This window comes from Diadema setosum, chromosome 6, assembly GCF_964275005.1.
Source record: "Diadema setosum chromosome 6, eeDiaSeto1, whole genome shotgun sequence".
NCBI lineage: Eukaryota > Metazoa > Echinodermata > Echinoidea > Diadematoida > Diadematidae > Diadema > Diadema setosum.
Genome location: NC_092690.1, coordinates 40,928,135 through 40,954,510, shown reverse-complemented (window position 1 = coordinate 40,954,510; position 26,376 = coordinate 40,928,135). Strand labels below are relative to the sequence as shown.

The 26,376-nt window shown below is 36.5% G+C and overlaps 1 protein-coding gene across 1 annotated transcript in view; it reads left to right on the top strand.

Moving 5' to 3' along the window:
- The first annotated feature begins 16,686 nt into the window (after positions 1 to 16,686).
- Positions 16,687 to 26,376, top strand: part of LOC140229805 (uncharacterized) — a 39,006-nt gene continuing 29,316 nt past the window's right edge. The window contains exons 1-4 of the mRNA XM_072310038.1: positions 16,687 to 16,750; positions 21,380 to 21,724; positions 24,049 to 24,384; positions 25,634 to 26,071. Coding sequence (XP_072166139.1) covers positions 16,687 to 16,750; positions 21,380 to 21,724; positions 24,049 to 24,384; positions 25,634 to 26,071 — 1,183 coding nt within the window. The remainder of the gene's footprint in view (positions 16,751 to 21,379; positions 21,725 to 24,048; positions 24,385 to 25,633; positions 26,072 to 26,376) is intronic.

Genomic DNA, 26,376 nt, shown 5'->3' with positions numbered 1-26,376 from the left:
ACGAAAACTTTTGGAAGGAATCATTGATTCCCCCCCTCCCCTCAAAAAAAAAAAAAAAGAGGTTTGTCATTCCGAGAATTTGATGATCCGAAACTAAAAAAAAAAAAAAATAATAATAATAATCCGAAGGTTCATTGGACTGGATAAGGTCCGTTTGACCGAAAACGAAATAATGATCGTTATGCCAAAGGTTCGTTCATTCGAATATTAAATCAGGTGTGCTTATCCGCAAATGAAATAAACTTCGCATTCGTAAGATTCATTAATCCGAAAATGTCCGGGGTATCTGCTCTTGGAGCTCAACGCCCTGTGAAAACCGAAACAAGGATTTGCCGTCAAAAGATATAGTCTATGTGTCAAATTTATTACTCGGGATCAGCACACGAAAAATGCACTATGCCGATTATGATACCACCTTGATATGATTTCTTTGTGTGATATACACTCGTTTCGACTGATATCAAAGAGTTGAGAGTATACTATTGACCAGTTTCTCTATCTAAAAAAAAATAAAATTAAAAAAACATACTAGTACGACAAGTTGTTTGTGGTTACAACTGCTGTCATGTTCAAAATATTAATGCCGTTTTTGGATAAGTGAAGCCACGGAAATTCGAATAAGATTACAATGGAAAACGTTAACAGTTCATTGAAAGTATTCATACCCCTCGCAAACAAGCGACTACGTGTTGGTTACGAATAGTAATGAGGCCCAAATGCCTTTTTTATGGTCCAGTCTATATACTGCCGCTGATCGCCTGTATGTATGGAATGTAGTCTACAAACGTTATACAGGGTCGACATACTTTTCATTATTGACAATGCATTTCCAGCAATATTTCAACGCCAATAGTCAGCAAACCTTAAATAGACAGCGTGTTTATTCTAGATCATTGTTTTGTAGAACACTGGGATTTATCTATTATTTTTTTATTATTTTATTTTATTTTATTTTATTTACTTTTTTTTTTTTTGGGTGGGGGGGGGGGGGGGGCTGTATGCATGCGTGACAGCTGAGTTTACATTGCACCAACCTGCCGGAAATGCATGGCACCAGTCGGGCCATGTCATTGCCACATTCAGCAACGAACGACATTATGTACAAACCCTGAAGACTGAAATCAGTGCAGAGTTGTGAAGAGCATGTGAACTCAAAGTACTATTAATCATGTGACAGTGCCTTACTGCTCAAACCAAGCAAAAGAAAGGCGGAAAAACTTTCCTATCTTGTCAGCGTCCTAATGGCTGCTTGTAGCGTAAAGGTTTCCTCTTCCCCTTCTGTTTTTGTTTTTACAGGTTCAAGATTTATTTTAAAGGTAACATCGCTTCCATCCACTTCTTGCTATTCCAGTCTATAAACACATCTTATTACAAAATTGTATAACTCTATTTTTCTGTGTTGGCCTAGTACAGGCAAGATTCTTTTTTTTTCTAAGCAATGTTCCCAGCCCAGCAGGAGTTTGCGCATAAATCAAGTATGCGCAGATAGGCCCTATAGATGAAACATCACTATAACCCTTTCTGTGTCAGTGAGTCAAAGAGTGCGTTTATCAACTCTTTTTCTCTGCAGAAACAGGTTTTCCAAACAGCTTTCAAGGAATTTTTACGAGTTAATAAATGCAAAGCTGTTTTGAAAGCCCTTTCGGAAAGCCTTTTCGAAAGCCGCAAATTTGTGGCTTTCCAAACAGGTTTCCTAAACAGGTTTTCAGAAACCTGTTTGTAAAAGCCTTTTGAAGTTGATAAACGCAAAGCTGTTTTGAAACGGCTTTGCAGTATTGTACTGCAGTTACGAACAATACACGCCTTATTATGACCTCTTCTCCTTGGGTCGAATTGCGCAATGCAGCTGTGCAGTGACAGGCCAGTTATAGGTGTTCGCGAAGAGTTGATAAACGCAACTATTTTGGAAGCCGTTTCTAAAGGGCTTTGGAAAGGGCTTTGGAAAGGGCTTTGGAAAGGGCTTTTGAAAGCCGTTTAAACAGGGGAAAGTTGAAAAACGCAGCCAAAATGTGCACAAATATCTCACACAAACCTATGGAGAGGCAATTTATGTGGCACGCATAGAAGGTGAATTCATTAGTGTGGACACACGTGAGGGCAAGTAATGGGTCATTATGGAAATTTGGGCTTTATCGTAGTTGTTGTTGCTTCTCTACAAGTCTTTTCGCATTTCAATAATGTTGGTTAATTCATACCGGAATTTGCATTTGAATAATGTTGGTTTAATTCACTCCGGGATTTGTATACCTGTTCATAAATGTGCAAGCTACTGTATGTATGTTCCAAGTTCACAGTTATGTAGTCCCTACACCTATCATGTACATACGTTTACCTCTCACTTTTTTGCTCTTTCCCCTCATTCTATTTGTGTATATCGAGACCAATGAACATGTCCATTTGTCAGGGTTTTTTTTTCAGCATTTTAGTTCAATGTCTGTTTCAGATGTGTAGTTCTTTTCCCCCATTAGATTAACTTTGCAATATTGTAACTGACACCATGATACACTTTGATAGCGAGACCTTGTTTTGGTGAAAAATATGCATAGAAAATGGGTAGATGTTTTCATAATTTAGTACGCAAATGAGATAAAAGAGATGTGTTATTTAGTAGCTGCAGTTAATCTTTGTATCTCTTAATCACACCAGGAATCATGAACAGGTCTTGATGTGATCTGTTATGAAACATATTCATATATTGCGGCAGTGCGTTGTAGAATATAGAAATCTGCCTGGTCTACGGCCTCTTTAATACCAATTTGCAAATATACTTCTGTAAGTGCTATTTAGTTCTTCTTTATTGATTGATTCCAGTACTCGATTTACCTCGGGCTCTGACGACAATATAATGTGTACCTTGTTTGCCCGATAACTTAGCTGTTTTTTTGGTTTTTTTTCAGTACGCCAAGGTACATTTTGATATCAGTACTTTGTTGTAGTAAAAATATTCATAGAAATGGCCAACTATTTGCTTAATTCACTATGCAAATTAGATTATTAGGGTATTTTTAATGACTGTTTTTTCTTGTGTCTCTTTATCACAAAAGATTCATCAACTTAGGTCTTGACATCCTTATGATACCTATAACGATTCAGATTCATATATTGCGGCAATGTGTTGTAGAATCTCCCAGCCTATCGTTAAGTATAGCCACTTGCATACCAATTTGCATACGTAATTGCAAATATTGTTATTCATTTTTCCCCTCTGAATTGGTTGATTCCAGTACTTTTTTCCTCGGACTCTGATGACACCATGTGCACTTTCTTTGACCGATAGTTTATCTATTTTTTACTACGCCAAGGTACATTTTGACAGCAAAATTTTGTCTTGGGGAAACATAATATTATGTTGAGAAAATGAAAATGTTTGCATGATTTACTATGTAAATGAGATGCGTATTTTATGCAAATTCTTGAAGTTGGTTCTTGTATCTCTTTGTCACACTAGGAATCGTGAACCGGTCTCGATACAATGATAACTATCATCAGAATTATGATTCAGATTCATATGTTGCGGCAATGCGTTGTAGAATCTAGAAACCTGCCAGTTCTGTATCCTCTTGTATATACCAATTGGCATAGATATTTGAATAAGTGTTATTCAATTCTTTTGAATTGATTGATTACAGGAATTAATCTTGATTGGACTGTGATGACACAATGGACTTTTTGTTCAATCAACGACTGATTTAAGCTAAAAATACATAAACACACACAAAAAATCATGTGTATGTATGAGTTGTGCCTATAAACTTTGGACGCACATGCTAAAGGTCAAAGGTTAAAATGTCAAGGTCAAATGCTCAAAATTTCACTATTTTCCCCTATACCTATGCAATGCCTGGATGTATTTTCTTGAAACGTAGTGTATACATGAACTACCAAATAAACATTCCCCAGAGAGAGCGTTGGGTCATGGGGTCAAAGGTCAAAGGTCAAGTGAAAATGTTAAAATTTCAGCTTTTTCTCCATATCTCACAAATATTTCAATGTATCTTCATGGAACTTAGTATATATGCGTGTACTGACTGGCAGTGATCATGTAGGGAATTTAGGGGTTATGGGTCAAAGGTCAGGGGGTGAAATGTAATGCCTGCAGGATTTTTTCTTGAAACTGAAGTGTATCCATAGAAATACTCAATATCATCTTGGAAGTTTCTTGCCTAAAGGTCTAAGGTCAAAAGGTCAAAGGTCAAGTGAAAGTGCTAAATTTCACTTCTTTAAACTTATAAAAGGGTCAAAAGTTGGGTACATCCAAATAAACCTAGTTCAAGAATAGTGAACACTCAGTTATGCATTTGTGACAAACCTGTCATTTTAATATTTTGCCAGTTATGTGAAGCTGTCATCACACATTGTTAAGACATTGTGCTATAGACCTATTCGGAGAACCATGCATTATGGCGGAGGCATACCAGTCGCCATAGCGACATTTCTAGTTTTTTCTTGTCAGAAAACCGTTCGATAGAGCTGGTATGTAAAATTCGTAACACAAGTCATACCCAACTTCATCGGTTTTCACTCTGTGGAGCGCATTCAGGTTGAGACAATTGGAAATAATAGCCGAAGATACAATGTAAAATGAAAGGAATTAGGGTACACGAGGGCATGGGAAAATTGAAAAGTCACTGTACTACCGTGTTGTAGCATTACCGCTGCCATATTGGATATGAACGATCACTGGTTATCGGCAGAAGCTGGGATATAAAGTCATGTTTATGACGCCTGATAGCAGTTAGGATAGATGTCGTACGTTTAAACCTACGAAAACTTTTGGAAGGAATCATTGATTCCCCCCCTCCCCTCAAAAAAAAAAAAAAAAGAGGTTTGTCATTCCGAGAATTTGATGATCCGAAACTAAAAAAAAAAAAAAATAATAATAATAATCCGAAGGTTCATTGGACTGGATAAGGTCCGTTTGACCGAAAACGAAATAATGATCGTTATGCCAAAGGTTCGTTCATTCGAATATTAAATCAGGTGTGCTTATCCGCAAATGAAATAAACTTCGCATTCGTAAGATTCATTAATCCGAAAATGTCCGGGGTATCTGCTCTTGGAGCTCAACGCCCTGTGAAAACCGAAACAAGGATTTGCCGTCAAAAGATATAGTCTATGTGTCAAATTTATTACTCGGGATCAGCACACGAAAAATGCACTATGCCGATTATGATACCACCTTGATATGATTTCTTTGTGTGATATACACTCGTTTCGACTGATATCAAAGAGTTGAGAGTATACTATTGACCAGTTTCTCTATCTAAAAAAAAATAAAATTAAAAAAACATACTAGTACGACAAGTTGTTTGTGGTTACAACTGCTGTCATGTTCAAAATATTAATGCCGTTTTTGGATAAGTGAAGCCACGGAAATTCGAATAAGATTACAATGGAAAACGTTAACAGTTCATTGAAAGTATTCATACCCCTCGCAAACAAGCGACTACGTGTTGGTTACGAATAGTAATGAGGCCCAAATGCCTTTTTTATGGTCCAGTCTATATACTGCCGCTGATCGCCTGTATGTATGGAATGTAGTCTACAAACGTTATACAGGGTCGACATACTTTTCATTATTGACAATGCATTTCCAGCAATATTTCAACGCCAATAGTCAGCAAACCTTAAATAGACAGCGTGTTTATTCTAGATCATTGTTTTGTAGAACACTGGGATTTATCTATTATTTTTTTATTATTTTATTTTATTTTATTTTATTTACTTTTTTTTTTTTTGGGTGGGGGGGGGGGGCTGTATGCATGCGTGACAGCTGAGTTTACATTGCACCAACCTGCCGGAAATGCATGGCACCAGTCGGGCCATGTCATTGCCACATTCAGCAACGAACGACATTATGTACAAACCCTGAAGACTGAAATCAGTGCAGAGTTGTGAAGAGCATGTGAACTCAAAGTACTATTAATCATGTGACAGTGCCTTACTGCTCAAACCAAGCAAAAGAAAGGCGGAAAAACTTTCCTATCTTGTCAGCGTCCTAATGGCTGCTTGTAGCGTAAAGGTTTCCTCTTCCCCTTCTGTTTTTGTTTTTACAGGTTCAAGATTTATTTTAAAGGTAACATCGCTTCCATCCACTTCTTGCTATTCCAGTCTATAAACACATCTTATTACAAAATTGTATAACTCTATTTTTCTGTGTTGGCCTAGTACAGGCAAGATTCTTTTTTTTTCTAAGCAATGTTCCCAGCCCAGCAGGAGTTTGCGCATAAATCAAGTATGCGCAGATAGGCCCTATAGATGAAACATCACTATAACCCTTTCTGTGTCAGTGAGTCAAAGAGTGCGTTTATCAACTCTTTTTCTCTGCAGAAACAGGTTTTCCAAACAGCTTTCAAGGAATTTTTACGAGTTAATAAATGCAAAGCTGTTTTGAAAGCCCTTTCGGAAAGCCTTTTCGAAAGCCGCAAATTTGTGGCTTTCCAAACAGGTTTCCTAAACAGGTTTTCAGAAACCTGTTTGTAAAAGCCTTTTGAAGTTGATAAACGCAAAGCTGTTTTGAAACGGCTTTGCAGTATTGTACTGCAGTTACGAACAATACACGCCTTATTATGACCTCTTCTCCTTGGGTCGAATTGCGCAATGCAGCTGTGCAGTGACAGGCCAGTTATAGGTGTTCGCGAAGAGTTGATAAACGCAACTATTTTGGAAGCCGTTTCTAAAGGGCTTTGGAAAGGGCTTTGGAAAGGGCTTTGGAAAGGGCTTTTGAAAGCCGTTTAAACAGGGGAAAGTTGAAAAACGCAGCCAAAATGTGCACAAATATCTCACACAAACCTATGGAGAGGCAATTTATGTGGCACGCATAGAAGGTGAATTCATTAGTGTGGACACACGTGAGGGCAAGTAATGGGTCATTATGGAAATTTGGGCTTTATCGTAGTTGTTGTTGCTTCTCTACAAGTCTTTTCGCATTTCAATAATGTTGGTTAATTCATACCGGAATTTGCATTTGAATAATGTTGGTTTAATTCACTCCGGGATTTGTATACCTGTTCATAAATGTGCAAGCTACTGTATGTATGTTCCAAGTTCACAGTTATGTAGTCCCTACACCTATCATGTACATACGTTTACCTCTCACTTTTTTGCTCTTTCCCCTCATTCTATTTGTGTATATCGAGACCAATGAACATGTCCATTTGTCAGGGTTTTTTTTTTCAGCATTTTAGTTCAATGTCTGTTTCAGATGTGTAGTTCTTTTCCCCCATTAGATTAACTTTGCAATATTGTAACTGACACCATGATACACTTTGATAGCGAGACCTTGTTTTGGTGAAAAATATGCATAGAAAATGGGTAGATGTTTTCATAATTTAGTACGCAAATGAGATAAAAGAGATGTGTTATTTAGTAGCTGCAGTTAATCTTTGTATCTCTTAATCACACCAGGAATCATGAACAGGTCTTGATGTGATCTGTTATGAAACATATTCATATATTGCGGCAGTGCGTTGTAGAATATAGAAATCTGCCTGGTCTACGGCCTCTTTAATACCAATTTGCAAATATACTTCTGTAAGTGCTATTTAGTTCTTCTTTATTGATTGATTCCAGTACTCGATTTACCTCGGGCTCTGACGACAATATAATGTGTACCTTGTTTGCCCGATAACTTAGCTGTTTTTTTGGTTTTTTTTCAGTACGCCAAGGTACATTTTGATATCAGTACTTTGTTGTAGTAAAAATATTCATAGAAATGGCCAACTATTTGCTTAATTCACTATGCAAATTAGATTATTAGGGTATTTTTAATGACTGTTTTTTCTTGTGTCTCTTTATCACAAAAGATTCATCAACTTAGGTCTTGACATCCTTATGATACCTATAACGATTCAGATTCATATATTGCGGCAATGTGTTGTAGAATCTCCCAGCCTATCGTTAAGTATAGCCACTTGCATACCAATTTGCATACGTAATTGCAAATATTGTTATTCATTTTTCCCCTCTGAATTGGTTGATTCCAGTACTTTTTTCCTCGGACTCTGATGACACCATGTGCACTTTCTTTGACCGATAGTTTATCTATTTTTTACTACGCCAAGGTACATTTTGACAGCAAAATTTTGTCTTGGGGAAACATAATATTATGTTGAGAAAATGAAAATGTTTGCATGATTTACTATGTAAATGAGATGCGTATTTTATGCAAATTCTTGAAGTTGGTTCTTGTATCTCTTTGTCACACTAGGAATCGTGAACCGGTCTCGATACAATGATAACTATCATCAGAATTATGATTCAGATTCATATGTTGCGGCAATGCGTTGTAGAATCTAGAAACCTGCCAGTTCTGTATCCTCTTGTATATACCAATTGGCATAGATATTTGAATAAGTGTTATTCAATTCTTTTGAATTGATTGATTACAGGAATTAATCTTGATTGGACTGTGATGACACAATGGACTTTTTGTTCAATCAACGACTGATTTAAGCTAAAAATACATAAACACACACAAAAAATCATGTGTATGTATGAGTTGTGCCTATAAACTTTGGACGCACATGCTAAAGGTCAAAGGTTAAAATGTCAAGGTCAAATGCTCAAAATTTCACTATTTTCCCCTATACCTATGCAATGCCTGGATGTATTTTCTTGAAACGTAGTGTATACATGAACTACCAAATAAACATTCCCCAGAGAGAGCGTTGGGTCATGGGGTCAAAGGTCAAAGGTCAAGTGAAAATGTTAAAATTTCAGCTTTTTCTCCATATCTCACAAATATTTCAATGTATCTTCATGGAACTTAGTATATATGCGTGTACTGACTGGCAGTGATCATGTAGGGAATTTAGGGGTTATGGGTCAAAGGTCAGGGGGTGAAATGTAATGCCTGCAGGATTTTTTCTTGAAACTGAAGTGTATCCATAGAAATACTCAATATCATCTTGGAAGTTTCTTGCCTAAAGGTCTAAGGTCAAAAGGTCAAAGGTCAAGTGAAAGTGCTAAATTTCACTTCTTTAAACTTATAAAAGGGTCAAAAGTTGGGTACATCCAAATAAACCTAGTTCAAGAATAGTGAACACTCAGTTATGCATTTGTGACAAACCTGTCATTTTAATATTTTGCCAGTTATGTGAAGCTGTCATCACACATTGTTAAGACATTGTGCTATAGACCTATTCGGAGAACCATGCATTATGGCGGAGGCATACCAGTCGCCATAGCGACATTTCTAGTTTTTTCTTGTCAGAAAACCGTTCGATAGAGCTGGTATGTAAAATTCGTAACACAAGTCATACCCAACTTCATCGGTTTTCACTCTGTGGAGCGCATTCAGGTTGAGACAATTGGAAATAATAGCCGAAGATACAATGTAAAATGAAAGGAATTAGGGTACACGAGGGCATGGGAAAATTGAAAAGTCACTGTACTACCGTGTTGTAGCATTACCGCTGCCATATTGGATATGAACGATCACTGGTTATCGGCAGAAGCTGGGATATAAAGTCATGTTTATGACGCCTGATAGCAGTTAGGATAGATGTCGTACGTTTAAACCTACGAAAACTTTTGGAAGGAATCATTGATTCCCCCCCTCCCCTCAAAAAAAAAAAAAAAGAGGTTTGTCATTCCGAGAATTTGATGATCCGAAACTAAAAAAAAAAAAAAATAATAATAATAATTCGAAGGTTCATTGGACTGGATAAGGTCCGTTTGACCGAAAACGAAATAATGATCGTTATGCCAAAGGTTCGTTCATTCGAATATTAAATCAGGTGTGCTTATCCGCAAATGAAATAAACTTCGCATTCGTAAGATTCATTAATCCGAAAATGTCCGGGGTATCTGCTCTTGGAGCTCAACGCCCTGTGAAAACCGAAACAAGGATTTGCCGTCAAAAGATATAGTCTATGTGTCAAATTTATTACTCGGGATCAGCACACGAAAAATGCACTATGCCGATTATGATACCACCTTGATATGATTTCTTTGTGTGATATACACTCGTTTCGACTGATATCAAAGAGTTGAGAGTATACTATTGACCAGTTTCTCTATCTAAAAAAAAATAAAATTAAAAAAACATACTAGTACGACAAGTTGTTTGTGGTTACAACTGCTGTCATGTTCAAAATATTAATGCCGTTTTTGGATAAGTGAAGCCACGGAAATTCGAATAAGATTACAATGGAAAACGTTAACAGTTCATTGAAAGTATTCATACCCCTCGCAAACAAGCGACTACGTGTTGGTTACGAATAGTAATGAGGCCCAAATGCCTTTTTTATGGTCCAGTCTATATACTGCCGCTGATCGCCTGTATGTATGGAATGTAGTCTACAAACGTTATACAGGGTCGACATACTTTTCATTATTGACAATGCATTTCCAGCAATATTTCAACGCCAATAGTCAGCAAACCTTAAATAGACAGCGTGTTTATTCTAGATCATTGTTTTGTAGAACACTGGGATTTATCTATTATTTTTTTATTATTTTATTTTATTTTATTTTATTTACTTTTTTTTTTTTTTGGGTGGGGGGGGGGGGGGCTGTATGCATGCGTGACAGCTGAGTTTACATTGCACCAACCTGCCGGAAATGCATGGCACCAGTCGGGCCATGTCATTGCCACATTCAGCAACGAACGACATTATGTACAAACCCTGAAGACTGAAATCAGTGCAGAGTTGTGAAGAGCATGTGAACTCAAAGTACTATTAATCATGTGACAGTGCCTTACTGCTCAAACCAAGCAAAAGAAAGGCGGAAAAACTTTCCTATCTTGTCAGCGTCCTAATGGCTGCTTGTAGCGTAAAGGTTTCCTCTTCCCCTTCTGTTTTTGTTTTTACAGGTTCAAGATTTATTTTAAAGGTAACATCGCTTCCATCCACTTCTTGCTATTCCAGTCTATAAACACATCTTATTACAAAATTGTATAACTCTATTTTTCTGTGTTGGCCTAGTACAGGCAAGATTCTTTTTTTTTCTAAGCAATGTTCCCAGCCCAGCAGGAGTTTGCGCATAAATCAAGTATGCGCAGATAGGCCCTATAGATGAAACATCACTATAACCCTTTCTGTGTCAGTGAGTCAAAGAGTGCGTTTATCAACTCTTTTTCTCTGCAGAAACAGGTTTTCCAAACAGCTTTCAAGGAATTTTTACGAGTTAATAAATGCAAAGCTGTTTTGAAAGCCCTTTCGGAAAGCCTTTTCGAAAGCCGCAAATTTGTGGCTTTCCAAACAGGTTTCCTAAACAGGTTTTCAGAAACCTGTTTGTAAAAGCCTTTTGAAGTTGATAAACGCAAAGCTGTTTTGAAACGGCTTTGCAGTATTGTACTGCAGTTACGAACAATACACGCCTTATTATGACCTCTTCTCCTTGGGTCGAATTGCGCAATGCAGCTGTGTAGTGACAGGCCAGTTATACGTGTTCGCGAAGAGTTGATAAACGCAACTATTTTGGAAGCCGTTTCTAAAGGGCTTTGGAAAGGGCTTTGGAAAGGGCTTTTGAAAGCCGTTTAAACAGGGGAAAGTTGAAAAACGCAGCCAAAATGTGCACAAATATCTCACACAAACCTATGGAGAGGCATTATGTGGCACGCATAGAGGGTGAATTCATTAGTGTGGACACACGTGAGGGCAAGTAATGGGTCATTATGGAAATTTGGGCTTTATCGTAGTTGTTGTTGTTTCTCTACAAGTCTTTTCGCATTTCAATAATGTTGGTTAATTCATACCGGAATTTGCATTTGAATAATGTTGGTTTAATTCACTCCGGGATTTGTATACCTGTTCATAAATGTGCAAGCTACTGTATGTATGTTCCAAGTTCACAGTTATGTAGTCCCTACACCTATCATGTACATACGTTTACCTCTCACTTTTTTGCTCTTTCCCCTCATTCTATTTGTGTATATCGAGACCAATGAACATGTCCATTTGTCAGGGTTTTTTTTTCCAGCATTTTAGTTCAATGTCTGTTTCAGATGTGTAGTTCTTTTCCCCCATTAGATTAACTTTGCAATATTGTAACTGTCCGTCAATATTTAATGGTGTTTGCAATGAAAACATTGAGAAAAAGGAAAGCGGAAACACGTCAAACCACCGAAGTGGCATTTATTGTGATAAAATCGGACCAAACTCTTTCTCATTCACTCCTCATTCATCCCTTATCTCTTCCTGCCTTCCCTCGTCTTCCCCTTTTCCCTACCAACACCAATACCAACACCGACACATTGTCGCCGCCATTTTCACAAATCTTCGTATACGCTTCGCTCTAGTGGATCAGCAAAAAGGTGTTTTTCACAGAATACATCTACAATGTAGTTTGACTACGCAAATTGTTAACTCTGGTGTATAAACCAGAATAAGGAGTGTTGTATTGTATACAAGAACAGTGTCAGGACAAAGGTTTTTCAGAGGACAAAACATTGAAATTACATATCGTTAATGAACAATTTTCATGCCTGACGGAGTAACTGCAGAATACCGGTATGTTCTGTTTGCACAGAAATAGAATGCATTTTCTCTCTCCCCATTCATCTGTGTGTCTATATTCTGCATGATCTGTGCCTATACTTTTAGACATGGGCCCTACTGCGATTGCATGCAGGAGGAATTGAGCTCAGCAACCTGTGCTTTAAAATATGTCTTTAATTGAGAGATAACATTTTATTTCATATTGTATTGATGAATTGCGCTTTCAATGGCAGGAGATAACACTTGTATTGGAGATCCTTCAAATCATCTTGACGTTTTCTCATAGGTCGGTCAAGATGACAAAAAAAAAAAGGTCGTTCTGCAGCAGTGCCGCAAAGAAGCCAGGACATATACATACATCTTGTTGAACATTTTAAGCTATAAGTGCAGTCCAAGTAGGTGTTTCATAAAGCTGTTCTTAAAGTTACGAATGACTTCAGAACGACTGGTGACAAGTTCTTGCTGAATTATTGAAATTATGATACTAGTAAGTAAAGCACATCAGAACTGATCACCAGTCGTTCTCAAGCAGTTTGTAATTGAACAGCTCAATGATAAAAAAAAAAACCCTGACAGCATAAACTATTCATAAAATTAGTCAACTCTGTGCATCCCAATCAAATTAGGATTTTTTTTTTTCAAGGGAAAAAGTATTGCTGTCCCCAGATTCATCATTTGCTGCGCGGGATAACAGCCTTCAGGCAGTGATTGCGCAGAACCCAACCAGAACCTTGTACCTTCCGAGACCTGGATGCTTGTCATATTGTAGAGTTCGCACACAGCCCAACTGTCATGCGTATAATATATATCATGTAGGTTCCTATACCATCAGCACGTCAGAAGTGTTCCGTTTTCTGTACGATTTTATCTTAAAATTCCATGGCCTTGATGTGAAATTCACCCACCTATTATCCAGAAAACTTGCCGGGGAGCCTTCCACCATCATAGAACGGGTACGTTCACGTGAAACAAAGCATTCGCAATGCATGCCGTATAGTAGACTTAGATTTTGTCATCTAGGGCCTAAGTTAGTGTTATTTTACGTGTATAGGTTTCAATATATACCGTGTACGTTGATTTACTCTCACAATACTTCGCACCTTTCCCAAGAAATGAGAAGGGCCCTAGGGGTGGATGAGGTGACAATAAGTATAAATGATACACATTGTGTGTAACATAGTCTTCGTTTTGTTCTGTTTATGTTTAACTTACATATTCATTTTTTTTTTTAATTCTGCCTAGCGTTTCCAATGTGATTGATACGGAAGTCTTGTCTGTGCTGCTATCCAAAGTGTCTAGGTTGAAAATCCATGAAATCAAACTATGTGAACTGAGTCAACGCAGTCATATATAAAGCAAAAACAAGGAGGTAGCTCACACATCAGTGAGCAGTAATGAACCAACAATACTGGGTAATTTAGATGACATTTCGTGAAGTTACGGGTAGATAACTATACACAAAATACAAAGAAAAATCCACAAAATTTCATTTTCAACCACACATTCCTCCCCTTGATACTGATACATTTTGTTGAGGGTAATATAATTCTCCCTATTTTTTTTTTGTTTGTTTGCCGAAAGAGGTAAGTGGCTTTTCATTATGCTAGAAGCACGTATGGACAACGATGCATGGACGACGATACTGGAAAACATGAGGAGAAATCCACAAAAATTCACTTTCAAGTTTAAAGTCTCTTCTCTTGATACTGATATATTATGTTGAGGGTAATATAATTCTTCCTGCTTTTGAAAGAGTTAAGTTTTAGTGTTTTTCATTATGTTAGAGACACGAAAATATATTTAATTCTCTTCATATTTTCTTTATATCTCTCTCCTTTTTTTGACGTCACGAGATATTGCCTTATCAGCCAGCAATGGCTGCCATGAGACCTTAAAAACACATAAGAATTATATATCTTTGAATGGATTGTCCGTTTTTCTCAAACTTCAACGATTTGTTTTGCTAATATTGCCGCATTTCCTGAATTATAAATAAAGAAATATGCACATTATGTATATATATAATTTTATGTATATACAGAGTACAAGTGTATATGCATATAAAAATACACTCAACAAAAAAGTAAGTTCCCCCTAGCATTTTTGGATATATCTCAAAAAGTATTTAACCGATTTTCATAATTCAAACGGAAATGAATAAGGAATTTCATTACTCATAACATGAGTGGCAAATCATTGCCACCAGATATCATTATTGGTGTGAAAAAATGCATCTTAGGTCAAAATGCATGGAAACGAAAGTTGCACTTTATTGATTTAAAATGAATTTTACACAAATAATCAAACAATCACGTATGATTCTGAACATCTAGGGATGGCTTATTGCATATTTTTCTATATCTTTCTTTTCATGATCATACAGTCACGTATTTTGATAATTGATATGTCCACCATTCGCTCAATGAACAGCCGGCATCTCTTCCTCATACTGTTGACTAAAGTTTGTACTTGGCACTGCTTCAATGTTGGCCCATGCTCTCTGCAAGATGCGCTGAAATTCTTGCAGTGAAGTGTCGTCTTTCACCTTCCTACTCGCTTTCCGCTTAATGATATCTCAAAGATTCTCTACTGGATTACAGTTAGGGGATCTTGCAGGCCACTCCATACGTTCGATGCCATTTCCCTCAACAAACTGATCTACAACTTGAGCGCATGATGCAAAATGACCATAGGCACATTAATGTGATCAACCCAAATTGGAATTACAAATCACATGGCTTCTACCAACATTTTCATATTGAAAAGGCTATTGTTTACAAAAGTATGCATAACATCTGTTTAATAGGGAAGCACATTGTACCTGAAAAAATTCCTGAGAATCACACAATTTAAAAAGGTCATTTGCTACGTACATAGGAAATGTATACAATATGCTTCATATAGCCTGAGGTGCAACTTTTTTCCCAATGCATTTTGACATAAAATGCGTTTTTTTTTTTTTTTTTTACACCAATAATATCTGGTGGCAATGATATACCATTCATGTTATGAGTAATGAAATTCCCTATCCATTCCCGTTTGAATCATGAAAATCTGTAAAACACTTTTTGAGATATATCCAAAAATGTTAAGGGGGGAACTTACTTTTTTTTTTTTTTTTTTGCTGAGTGTATATTTATGTGTGTTGTTGAGGATAAAACTGCCTATTGCAACCACCAAAGGAAGACAAAAAAAAAAAAAAGTGGCCGCTATAGACACGGTCGTTTACATGACTTTTGTATTGTCGGTCACTAAGGCATGTTTCAGTGTATTTGGTTTCATTGCCCTTTAAAGGGGCATTTCAGACGATTTTCGTAATTTCACATCATGTAGTATATACATTATTTCGACAGCTCCATGTATAAATTTGTGGAATTTATTGTGGTCCTCGAGCAGAGAAACTAACACTCTAAAAATCTTAAACAAAATACACTGAACAAAGTTGATGACAAAGGAACCTCACATTAGTATTTCAGAGTATTGTAACAGTAGGCCTACAATACCGCTTGCCCGACAAGTTACCTGTGTATAATCTATGCATCATGCCTTCTTCTTTTGTTCTGCTTCCTCGGGCCTTAACATATGCATTCTTATGGTGAGGCTGCCATGTCATCGTCCTTAGTTCATTGCAATTTGCTGTAAATTTTGAAAGCATTCTTATTCCTCATCCCGATCACTATAAATTCTGAAACTATGTACTCAGTGTAAGTAATTAACAGTTGTTCAAATGTAAAAGTCTGAAAATCATGTGGAGGTCTCCTTTAATGTGATTGAATGGTCGACTAGAAACGCTGTCCTATATACAGTGGAATATGATTTGGATTCTTAACCAAAATCTCTGTGGTGTTCGGTTCGGACATTCTCGGAAAAAAGAATGTCATCTTGATTTGGGGATGTAGAATTGGAAAAAACCAATCAGGATCCCTTAAATTTAGGATTAAAACAATACATAGCCCTCCTTGAAAATAAAGGTTCCTAATTCATGTTCATGATAGGCCGCCATAGAGGTTGAATATACTGCCATAATTTCGATCATAATACCTAGTAAATAATACCAGACTGCAAATTTATCTCTAGAAGGCGAAATGTCTTGATAATCATGCCTGGTCCTCTTGTACTCATGCAAATTTAGGCGGAGTCGAAAGTCAAAGTGAATTCCTACGTAATCTGCACATAAAATGTTCTCTGTATTAACCCTCTCACCCCAATAATATTAGGAGAGAATACCACTTTATCCAACATGACACGAATTCACTGGACATGGGTGTTTTCTGCCCTGCTAGTAGCAGTCTGCCAATTCTCAGGTAAGCGCACTTTGGTCTTGTTTTATAGTTTACAAAATTCAGTTGAGAACCAGAAGGTCGTTATTACAACTTTGGGGGATATCATATCATTTGTGTTACATTGTAGTGCTTGATCTCTTCTACGCTGTCAATTTAAAATCATTTTAAATTTCTAATAAAACGTGAAAAATAAAACCAAAAGGGCATTATTTTTTCCAGATGTTTGGACAATGCTTACGAATCTGTCCACATTTGGATACATCAACCTTTTATTTCATGTGTTTCGTTTTTATTTACGCTCAAATCTTAGAAACCGAAAGCGCCCATCTGATTCTCATAATCAACATTATTTTTTTTTTTCAATATCTGCGGGCTGTTCAAAGCTGGCAGGCCACTTTTTGCATTGTTATTCAGGATATTATGTACGTTATACAGATAAATATATATTTTTAAATATGTCTCCTCATTTTTTATAACATGCACTTTCTTTTCGTCTTCGCTTATATCATCTTCTTGTCAGAGAACATGTGACTTTTCTCAACTTCCGTCACCATGTGATAATCACAGTCACCAGAAAATTGCAAGTTTTTTTTTTTTTTTCAGGAGGATGTACGACAAAACGTTTTTGATTTTGAGAACATTATCTGATTTACCCCCATAGCCTTCTTTTAAAGCAAAAATGCACACACACACACACACACACACACAAACGCACATGTACACACACCACACAAACAATCACACACAAAAGCAAACAAATCAAAACAAACAAACAAAAGCAAACAAAAGCAAACAAAGAAGCAAAGAAAATCAAAATGAAATCAAATAACCCGAAAAAAAAAACATTGATCCTCGCGATTATTGCTAATTGGAGAAGTGCAACACTGCCTTTAATGGGGAATTCCAACCTGTGAAGAAAAAGAAAAAAAAAAAACTCAACGAACAAAAAGCGGAATAGGACGTGAGCATAGTCGCACTTTGCCCCGTCTGTATACACCTTTCTGCCAAGAATTCATGAGATCATTTTCTTTTCTTTTTTCCCCTCTAGTCTCCATACAGTATACCCGTTGCACTGTCACATGACGTAGGGGAAGGGAAGGGTGGCTGCAGCTGTACCCCATATTCAGGGTTGAAGAAAAACAAAACTCCAACATCAACCAAAAGGGGGGGGGCATACGCATGAATAAAGAAAGCTGAATGACATTATGACATTATGATCAGGTTTTAAGACTATAAAGTGATTTACCATGCCTCTGGTATAAAAACATATCATGTATAATTATTACTTGATTTGAAACAACAAGAAACTACCCTTCATGTATGAACCCTTCAATGTATATGCAAGTAAAATATAAGGATTAACATTTTTTTTAGCACAATGCATAACGTCATACAAATAATTTGGAAATCAATATGAAACTGGGCACTTCCGTCCTACAAATCCCAAATTATTTGATTTGATAAGATTTGATTTATTTCTGCATTTTTCACAAAGTTATACAACATAACAAAAAAATTTCCAGTACTATAACGTATTATATCTTACACGGTCATAATGTATCAATAATGAAATATTGTATATAGGTGAATCATAATCATACATAAACAATTGGAAAGTCATTGATTTTCAATCAAACTAAAGGAGACCGTCATCTTAAGCAAGTAAGCTGAAGTTTGAGTTTGGTGGCTATGGCTTAGATTTCTTTACAAATCATTTATTACATATTGTCAAATTGTGTAACCGAATAGGGCAGCTACAAAATGTATCAGTGCAATGGTGAGTTAGGATGGAAGTTCATACTATGTGCAGATTTGTTATTTTATCATTGTTAATGCTATTTGAAAGAGATAAAAATCTGTGTAGATAAATTTTCATATGAAAAAGAAAAATGATACACTGTACTTAATCTTCATGGGTGCGTTTTTATGTATGAACACGAATCATGTAATATAATATTGTTGTGGAACGAATAAAGAATATCGTAGCAACTATAATTATGTCCGCACACTGTGTTTTATCTAACACAAGTAATAGTAATATAAATGATTTCAGCAGGATTCGTAGGAGTTAAAAAAAGAGACCGTTCTGGGGGTTCTGAGAAAAAAAAATCTGGGAAACGAACATAATCAGTGCTTGGGATTTTACTTGCTAATTTTGGACCAATATTACTGAAGAATGAGTTATCAATAACAAAAAACACACAGACATTTTGGTCCACACATTTGGAATAATTTTCATTACAGCATAGAATCTTTATACTTTAAGCTTCCTATAAAAAACTACACTTAAGTAACAATGATTAATACCCCCCCCCTCTTTTCATCAGGGTAACCCCCCCCCAAAAAAAAAAGAAAAAAAAAAGAAGGATGCTTTTACATTGCGAAAATGTACGGTCTGAAAATAAGTCCAAAATTATGTGATCTTTATGATTTGGAAAGGGCAAATATGATACGAATATTTGATAAGCATAATATGCAGCTAGCAAGTCACAATTTAGAATGCGAACAGAATTAAATCATGAATGCCATATACTGGGGCACATTATTCCAGAATGGGTATTACGAATACCTGTATCGATCACCAAAAGATCATTTCATTGCAATCCAAAATCTGTCAGTATGCACAGTATGTATGACTTCATTGTTGGCCTTTGACCCATGACCTCATTTACATGGTAATTAAATTTAGGATCGCTTTGAACTTAAACCTCTTACAGTTTTAAGATTTTGTCTGGGTTTGATAGATGTTTATCATCTCTGAGAAAAGATAAAGAACACCGGAGAGAAGAAAAAATGATCTTCACTGTCTAAAGGTTCACTTAGATCTATGCTTCTAAACTTTAAATCAAGATATAAAGGTTATTCCTTAGGAACCAACAGATGAAAATACTTTTGCTGCTCTGGTTGAATTGTGCTTTCTCCCAATAAAATGATTCACAGCTCATCAGATTCTTGTTCGAAATCGTTCTTCCCCGATTCCATACGACTGTGGAACTCGCTGCCAAGTTCAACCATTTGCACCTCCACAAACGAATTTAAAGAGGAGGTGCAAAAGATCCATCTCCGTTAGAAGGATGCATGGTTTTTTTACTCCCACGTAGTTAGTTTTTATGAAGTAATTGCACAGCACACTGCACATCACTCTAAAGTACAACGATACACCTTATTGGTAGACTGTACTGGAAAGGAAGAAGAAGAAGAAGAAGAAGAAGAAGTAGTCAACAATGGAAGGATAAATAATCATGCCACTTCTTAAAGATAACATCGTGTTTCATGTAAAAATGTGTGTTACGCGGTTTCTTTGCTTGACATGCAAAAACAACATATAAAATGTTATCTTATCATCGTAAATTATACCTTGATATTTTGCTTAATTTCAAGCTTTGTTCTTTTTAATATTGTTTTGCAATGTTTTATGTCATTCGAATTACCAAATACATCTCCTTCCTTATGGAAGTGAAATATCCTAGTGACATTGAATTGATAGAGTATAATATCCATGAAACGCTGATATCAGCTTCTATAGAATCAATACAGCTCTGACACATAGGTTTTTTTTTTTAAATCATGAATATGTGTTTTTGTAAATAATATCTATGTTTATAATTCATCTACAGATACGAAGTATATATCCATATACATACATAAACATTTACATATACACGTACATATGTTGCATGCATACAAATTAAACTTGTTTAGGCTTCTTTGGGGAAATGCAATGACAAAATATCGTATGATTTATTGGGAGAGGAGTTGCTTACAATTCACAATCGTCTCAGTTGATCTTAGCATGAAAACACACACACTAATAGCAATCATGCGTAAATCGGTAACCCTGCCTAGGTCTACACATATGCAGGATAGGAAAACTAAAAGAAAAAAAAAAAGACCGAACAGCCACTGAGAAACTACATTGTGCATGAGTTTATTTTTAGTCACAGAGTAAAAGACAATGTTTTGCTCACTGGAGTTTTGAATTTCAGATTTGCTAAAGAAAAGACTCAGAGTTCAAGGGGTGTAACACGGAAAAGGAAATCTGAACAATACTTCTATCATTGGTAGTCTTCATATTGTTTGCCCATAAGGCTTCTTCTCAAGTTTAAGGTTCTGACACTTGTAGTCAAATACCTTAAAGGAAATGCCCTTACCTATCTCAATGAACTCATCAAGCACATTTGCACGGGCGTAGATTATACTGTCAAAGTCAAAGAATTCCTTCTGTGAAATTAGTGTGAAATCCAAGGTGTTACGTGATAGGGTTTGTGGACAAAAGACAGTACCATGATAGAACAGCTTCGCCCTAACCATTAAATGATGTTCAGATTTTGACAAGTTAAAATATGTGTTCAAACCTTATCTTTTTGGTGATTGTTGCTTTTGTGTGATAGTAAATGATGAATAGTGAAAATTTTGTAGGATTTCTGTTATTATGAATGCGCATATCGCATAGAATATATTCATGGTATTATGCGTTTCAAGTGAATTTTATTTTGTCATTACTAATTGAGTGTTTGTCTGATAATTTTTTCTCGCTTGCTAAAAAGTTAAATGCAGCGTTTATTAAGTGCTACCTTGTGTTTTGTGTATATCCTGTGTGCTTGATTTCATCTACTTTATACATTACGGGACAATTCCAAAATTTTCTAGTGTCATTTCAGCTGGTGAACGGAGCTGTGGTTTCCACTGAGCCAGAGGTAAGACTACGACAAGGCTTTCGCGGATTGATGCCATGTACGGTGATCCGGAAGATATCCACAGTCAACTGGAAGAAGGGAGACGCTATCGAAAACGCCGTCGATGTTGTGACACTGGATATCTCCAACGGACACGTTAGCGGTCCAGGGTTTGAAGATGGGGAGTTCACAGTTTCCTCAAATTATTCCCTCATCTTTAAGAACGCCCGGTCTACGGACTCTGGGAGATACTTCTGTGAGGTGACTGATTACGGAACAGGCTCCAACTATTGGAATCAGTCAGATGTGACGGTATTCGGTAATTTCTCATCAGAACCAATGACTTGTGATTACGTGTGTGTGTGTGTGTGTGTGTGTGTGGTTCAAATGGAACTCTATTTTTTCAGCTACCCAACACATCATCATGATCATGCAATATGGAGTGTTAATGATAATTAACAACGGTAACACGGCTCATAACACAGGCATAGTGTGTTCCTATATGATGTGGTCAAGAAAAGGAAAGACTACGATAACTATAACAGTTAGAAATGTTATGATAACGTTACAATAATAGTGTTATTACAAGCAAATGCACTTACAATAAAGAGATTTTAACCCTAGAAAATCTCGTTGACATACACCAAGAATTCTGAGGCGTCATTTCGTTGATGTAATGGAAATTGAATTAGTACATTGTATTGAATGAATGTACATGTCTCATTATGTCAACAGTAAACTCGTAGAGCCAATTTTAGGATTTGCCTGATGTTACCAATACTACAAACCACTGATGTCAGAGGCTTTAATAGTGTGTTGATCAAACATGTATCCAGCACCTGGCAAACTGTTTTAAACATCATAGTGTTTGTGCATTGAAACATCTTTAGGGGTTATGTTCGTTATTCCAAAGGTTCTCTATTCCAAAAATGAAGTTTCGTTTATCAGAAAAATTCAGATTTCGATGAAAATAAGATATTATTGGGGGGGGGGGGAGGGGAGCTTCAGGTGTGAGCTTCTTCAATTTGTCTCCCTCTGCAAATACAATTTGTTAAGATCGCAACTGCTTGTCTGTAAATTAATAAACATGTCGTAAAAAAGGAACCAGAGGGACTCGAACCTTTCATCTACTGCTTTCGAGGCGGCTGGTGCATGGTAGTGCCGCTGCCCGGAAAACAGTAGATGACAGGTTCCAGTCCTGCTGCCTTTTCGAGACGTGTTTGTTAATTTCAGATCAGCATTCGCGATCTTAACAAATTTTATTTGTAGAAGGAGGCAAATTGAATAAACTCTTACCTGAAAACAGATTTTCTTTATACCTAGACGGTCGTTTGAATGGGGTTCGTTAGTTTGTGGCGTCAGTAACAAAGGTTCATTAATACCAATATGAATTAACGTCTCTTAGGTTCACTATTGAATTAAAAAATGTAGGAATAGGGTTCGTTATTCTGGAGATTCTTTGATTTTGAAGTGAAAAGACGGTGCGAACTTACGAACTTTCGGAATTACCAAGCCGTGCGTATTTTCACTGTCTGACTGGAAAACTTTGGAATAAAGAACATTACTTAATTTTGAGATTGACAAAGCTTCATAATGAAGAAGATCAACCATCTTGAGAAGGTAACTCACGTAGACAAAATGTGGCTAAATCTGTTGGTTTGCATGATTTATAAACACATTTACTTCTATGCGTCATTATGACGATGATATATGTACATATATACCATATTTGTGTAGACGTATATAAAGCATATGAAGAGTTTGTTCGCAAAAACCAATAAGTCCACATTTTGCAAATGGAGATATTTGCGACTAAAGGTCAAAAAAAAGAGAAAAATAAGCACATTTTTGCTTCTTTTGACCATAACTTCAAAAATGTATCTTTTTATGTAGTGACCAATATATCATTTAAAAATTATTATTTTGTACTTTATGACAGAGACCGTACTTCAAAATCTTAAGAAATGGACTTATCGGTTTATGCGAACAAACTCTATTATATTATAACACATTTTGATTTTCGTGGAGAAAAAATCAAAGGTATGTATAGATCTATATATAGTACATGTATAAATGTTTGTATATATATATATATATATATATGTGTGTGTGTGTGTGTTTATAATAATTATGATAATGATGATAATAACAGTAATAATTATATATATATATATATATATATATATATATATATATATATATATATAGATATATATAGTCGAGACAATGAAATGATGACAAAAGACGTCGCAAGAAGCCGGCTGGTGGGAAGCTTTCGACCATGTCGACCTTGGTCTTCTTCAGCTTTATCATCTGCTATTCAAGCAGAGTAACTTGGGTGTCTTGTCGCTGTCATCATTACATCGTCTCGACTATAATTCTTCCTAAGATGACAGAGGCGTACGGTATGAGTATCAGCATCATCGTACAGTATATAATATATATATATATATATATATATATATATATATATATAATATTCATATTTGTTCTTGTTTTTATCAGAAGTATTTATTTTCTTTAAAATCAAGACGTGTTGAGCTATAGGGATATACAAATCTATAGGTGTCGCGAATAAATAAAAGCGCACAGCAAACAGTAACTTACGTCTTACCGGCACACATTAATATTTTACGTGCTCAGATCTCCCTGTCATCACCGATGCAAGACGTGTTCTTCAGTATGGTGACCAGGCGATCCTGAGGTGTCAATATGAAGAGGCGATTTATATAGTTCAGTGGAAGAAGGGGAGGACCAAAGACGATTCAGAGGTGCTGGTTCAAATTGTATTGGACCGGGACAGTAACCGGACTCAGCGAGAGTTTCCTCCGGGCTACCAGGGTTGGTACAACATGACCGATAACTTCTCTCTTGTCATCAACTCAACAAGGATACAGGATGGAGGAAGGTACTTTTGTCTTGTGTCAGATCTGGCAACCTCTATAATTCTCTCAAACTCGACGTATGTTGACGTTGTTGGTAAGTACATTCTTGCATTTTGTGATGACGATTGAGAATAATTAATATGATAATAATACATTTATAAAGATGACACAATCAATGTCCCAGAATGTATTTGTTCTACACTTTGGCTAAAGGCGATATTATAGTGAACCAACAGAATTAAACGATGGGCGTAATTTGGACCCGACGTTTCCTCTCAAGGTAACTTATCCAGATGAGTATACATTCGTCAATGATTTAAAATGTCTCATGTTAGGATCGTTTTGGGTGTTAAGTGTGAGAATTAGGCATGGATAAACCAGGAAAAGCCGTCCTAAGACTAATTTTACAAATATTTGACTACTAGGACTCTCTCACAACGCTTTGATCCTACAACAAGACTTTAGCACATCATGTCAGATCTCTACCTCCATATGTGTTTTCATATAGATTCCTACCTCTACATGCTTTAGGCTGAATCAGTGCCAGGGGAAAAATTTAACAAAAACAAGCGCAGCAAAATTGTCACTATATTCAGCCTCTAAGTAAGTAGAGAATACAGTAAATTGCACTTCCTAACCCCTGGATAATAATTTGTCAATACAAGTTTAGCTTAATGTGATAATTTCGTGTAGCTTTAAATCTTTCCCGTGATAAAAACATTAGAAAATCGAATAGTCATATCGCTCCCGTTCTGAATTCTGCAATTTTCAATCGACGACTTTTGGTATAGGCCCTACGTAATCATTCCTACACATATCTTTTCTTTTAATTAATCAAAAACTTGGCAAAATATTCACTTACAATGCAACATTGTTTTTGCTTAATTTGGACCTGAGCTTTAGTGAAAGAATGCGGATAAATAAAACTGGAAAATGGAAAACCCTGACTGAACGTTTCAAGGAAAGTGACGTGACCTGTATTTATTAACTATAGGTGTGCCTATATATCTCTATGTTATTGTGTGTTTGAGTGCGATGACCTCACGAGAAAAAAAAAAAAAACCCAAGACATAACTTTCTTTTTCTTACCTTTCTTATCACATCGTTTGATTACCCTTACCTTAGCTCGCGTGTAGTGAACGAAACCGCGACACCATGTATATGATGCATTTCTATTTATTTGAATTATGTATATATTCACGGTATATGGCTCTGAAGTGATATCATTTCTTTTCGTGGAGACGAGATGTTTACATGGTATTACTACCATTACTACCATTGTTATTTGAAATGTTATAACCGCAACATTGACGGAGGTGTTAACTTTTGTGTCCTACGTGCAGCCACACCCAAAGAAGCATTTCCGGAAATCAATACCTGCATGCCGATCAGTACAAATGGATCAGTGCAAACTTGCGAAATCTGTGAGGACAGAAACACGACAATAACTCTCACATGCACTGTGAGAGGGTACTATCCCAACATCAGCTTGTCATTCAGCGATGCCTCAAACATGACAAGCATGACTAAAAGAAATATCTCTAACGATTCGGAAGGACTACTCACCCAGGTTGTTACAATAGAACTGTTTGTAGGAACCGAGGAGATGTGTGGTACCTCGTTGGTGAGAGCCAACCCGGTTACATGCACAGCTAGCGGGCTACCTTTCGGAACCACGAGAACAACGCAGGGTGTGTTTACACCTACAGAGACTAAAGGAAACCAGACGGATAGAAATGACACTGTAGCCATATGTGTTCAAGACAGCAGCATATGTAGACGTGAGTACAGAATTACATGTTTTGGGGTGTTGTTCATATGGGTTTGAAGCATTTGTGCCATTACTTTGGCTGAGAGAATCACGTCCAGCTATATCTCTTATCTTTGACCAAAGAAGAACGACCTACGACATTGCGTTCCGTTATTTTAGTAAACGTCAAAATTTAATAATAACAACTAATAGGGTCCTACGTTTGTAGAACATCAAACGTGTCAAAAGCATAGACTATAACCCTGTCTTAGGGTGCGTTTATCAACTCACTTCCGGCGCAGAATATAGGTGAAGAAACAACTTTCAGGGAGGTTG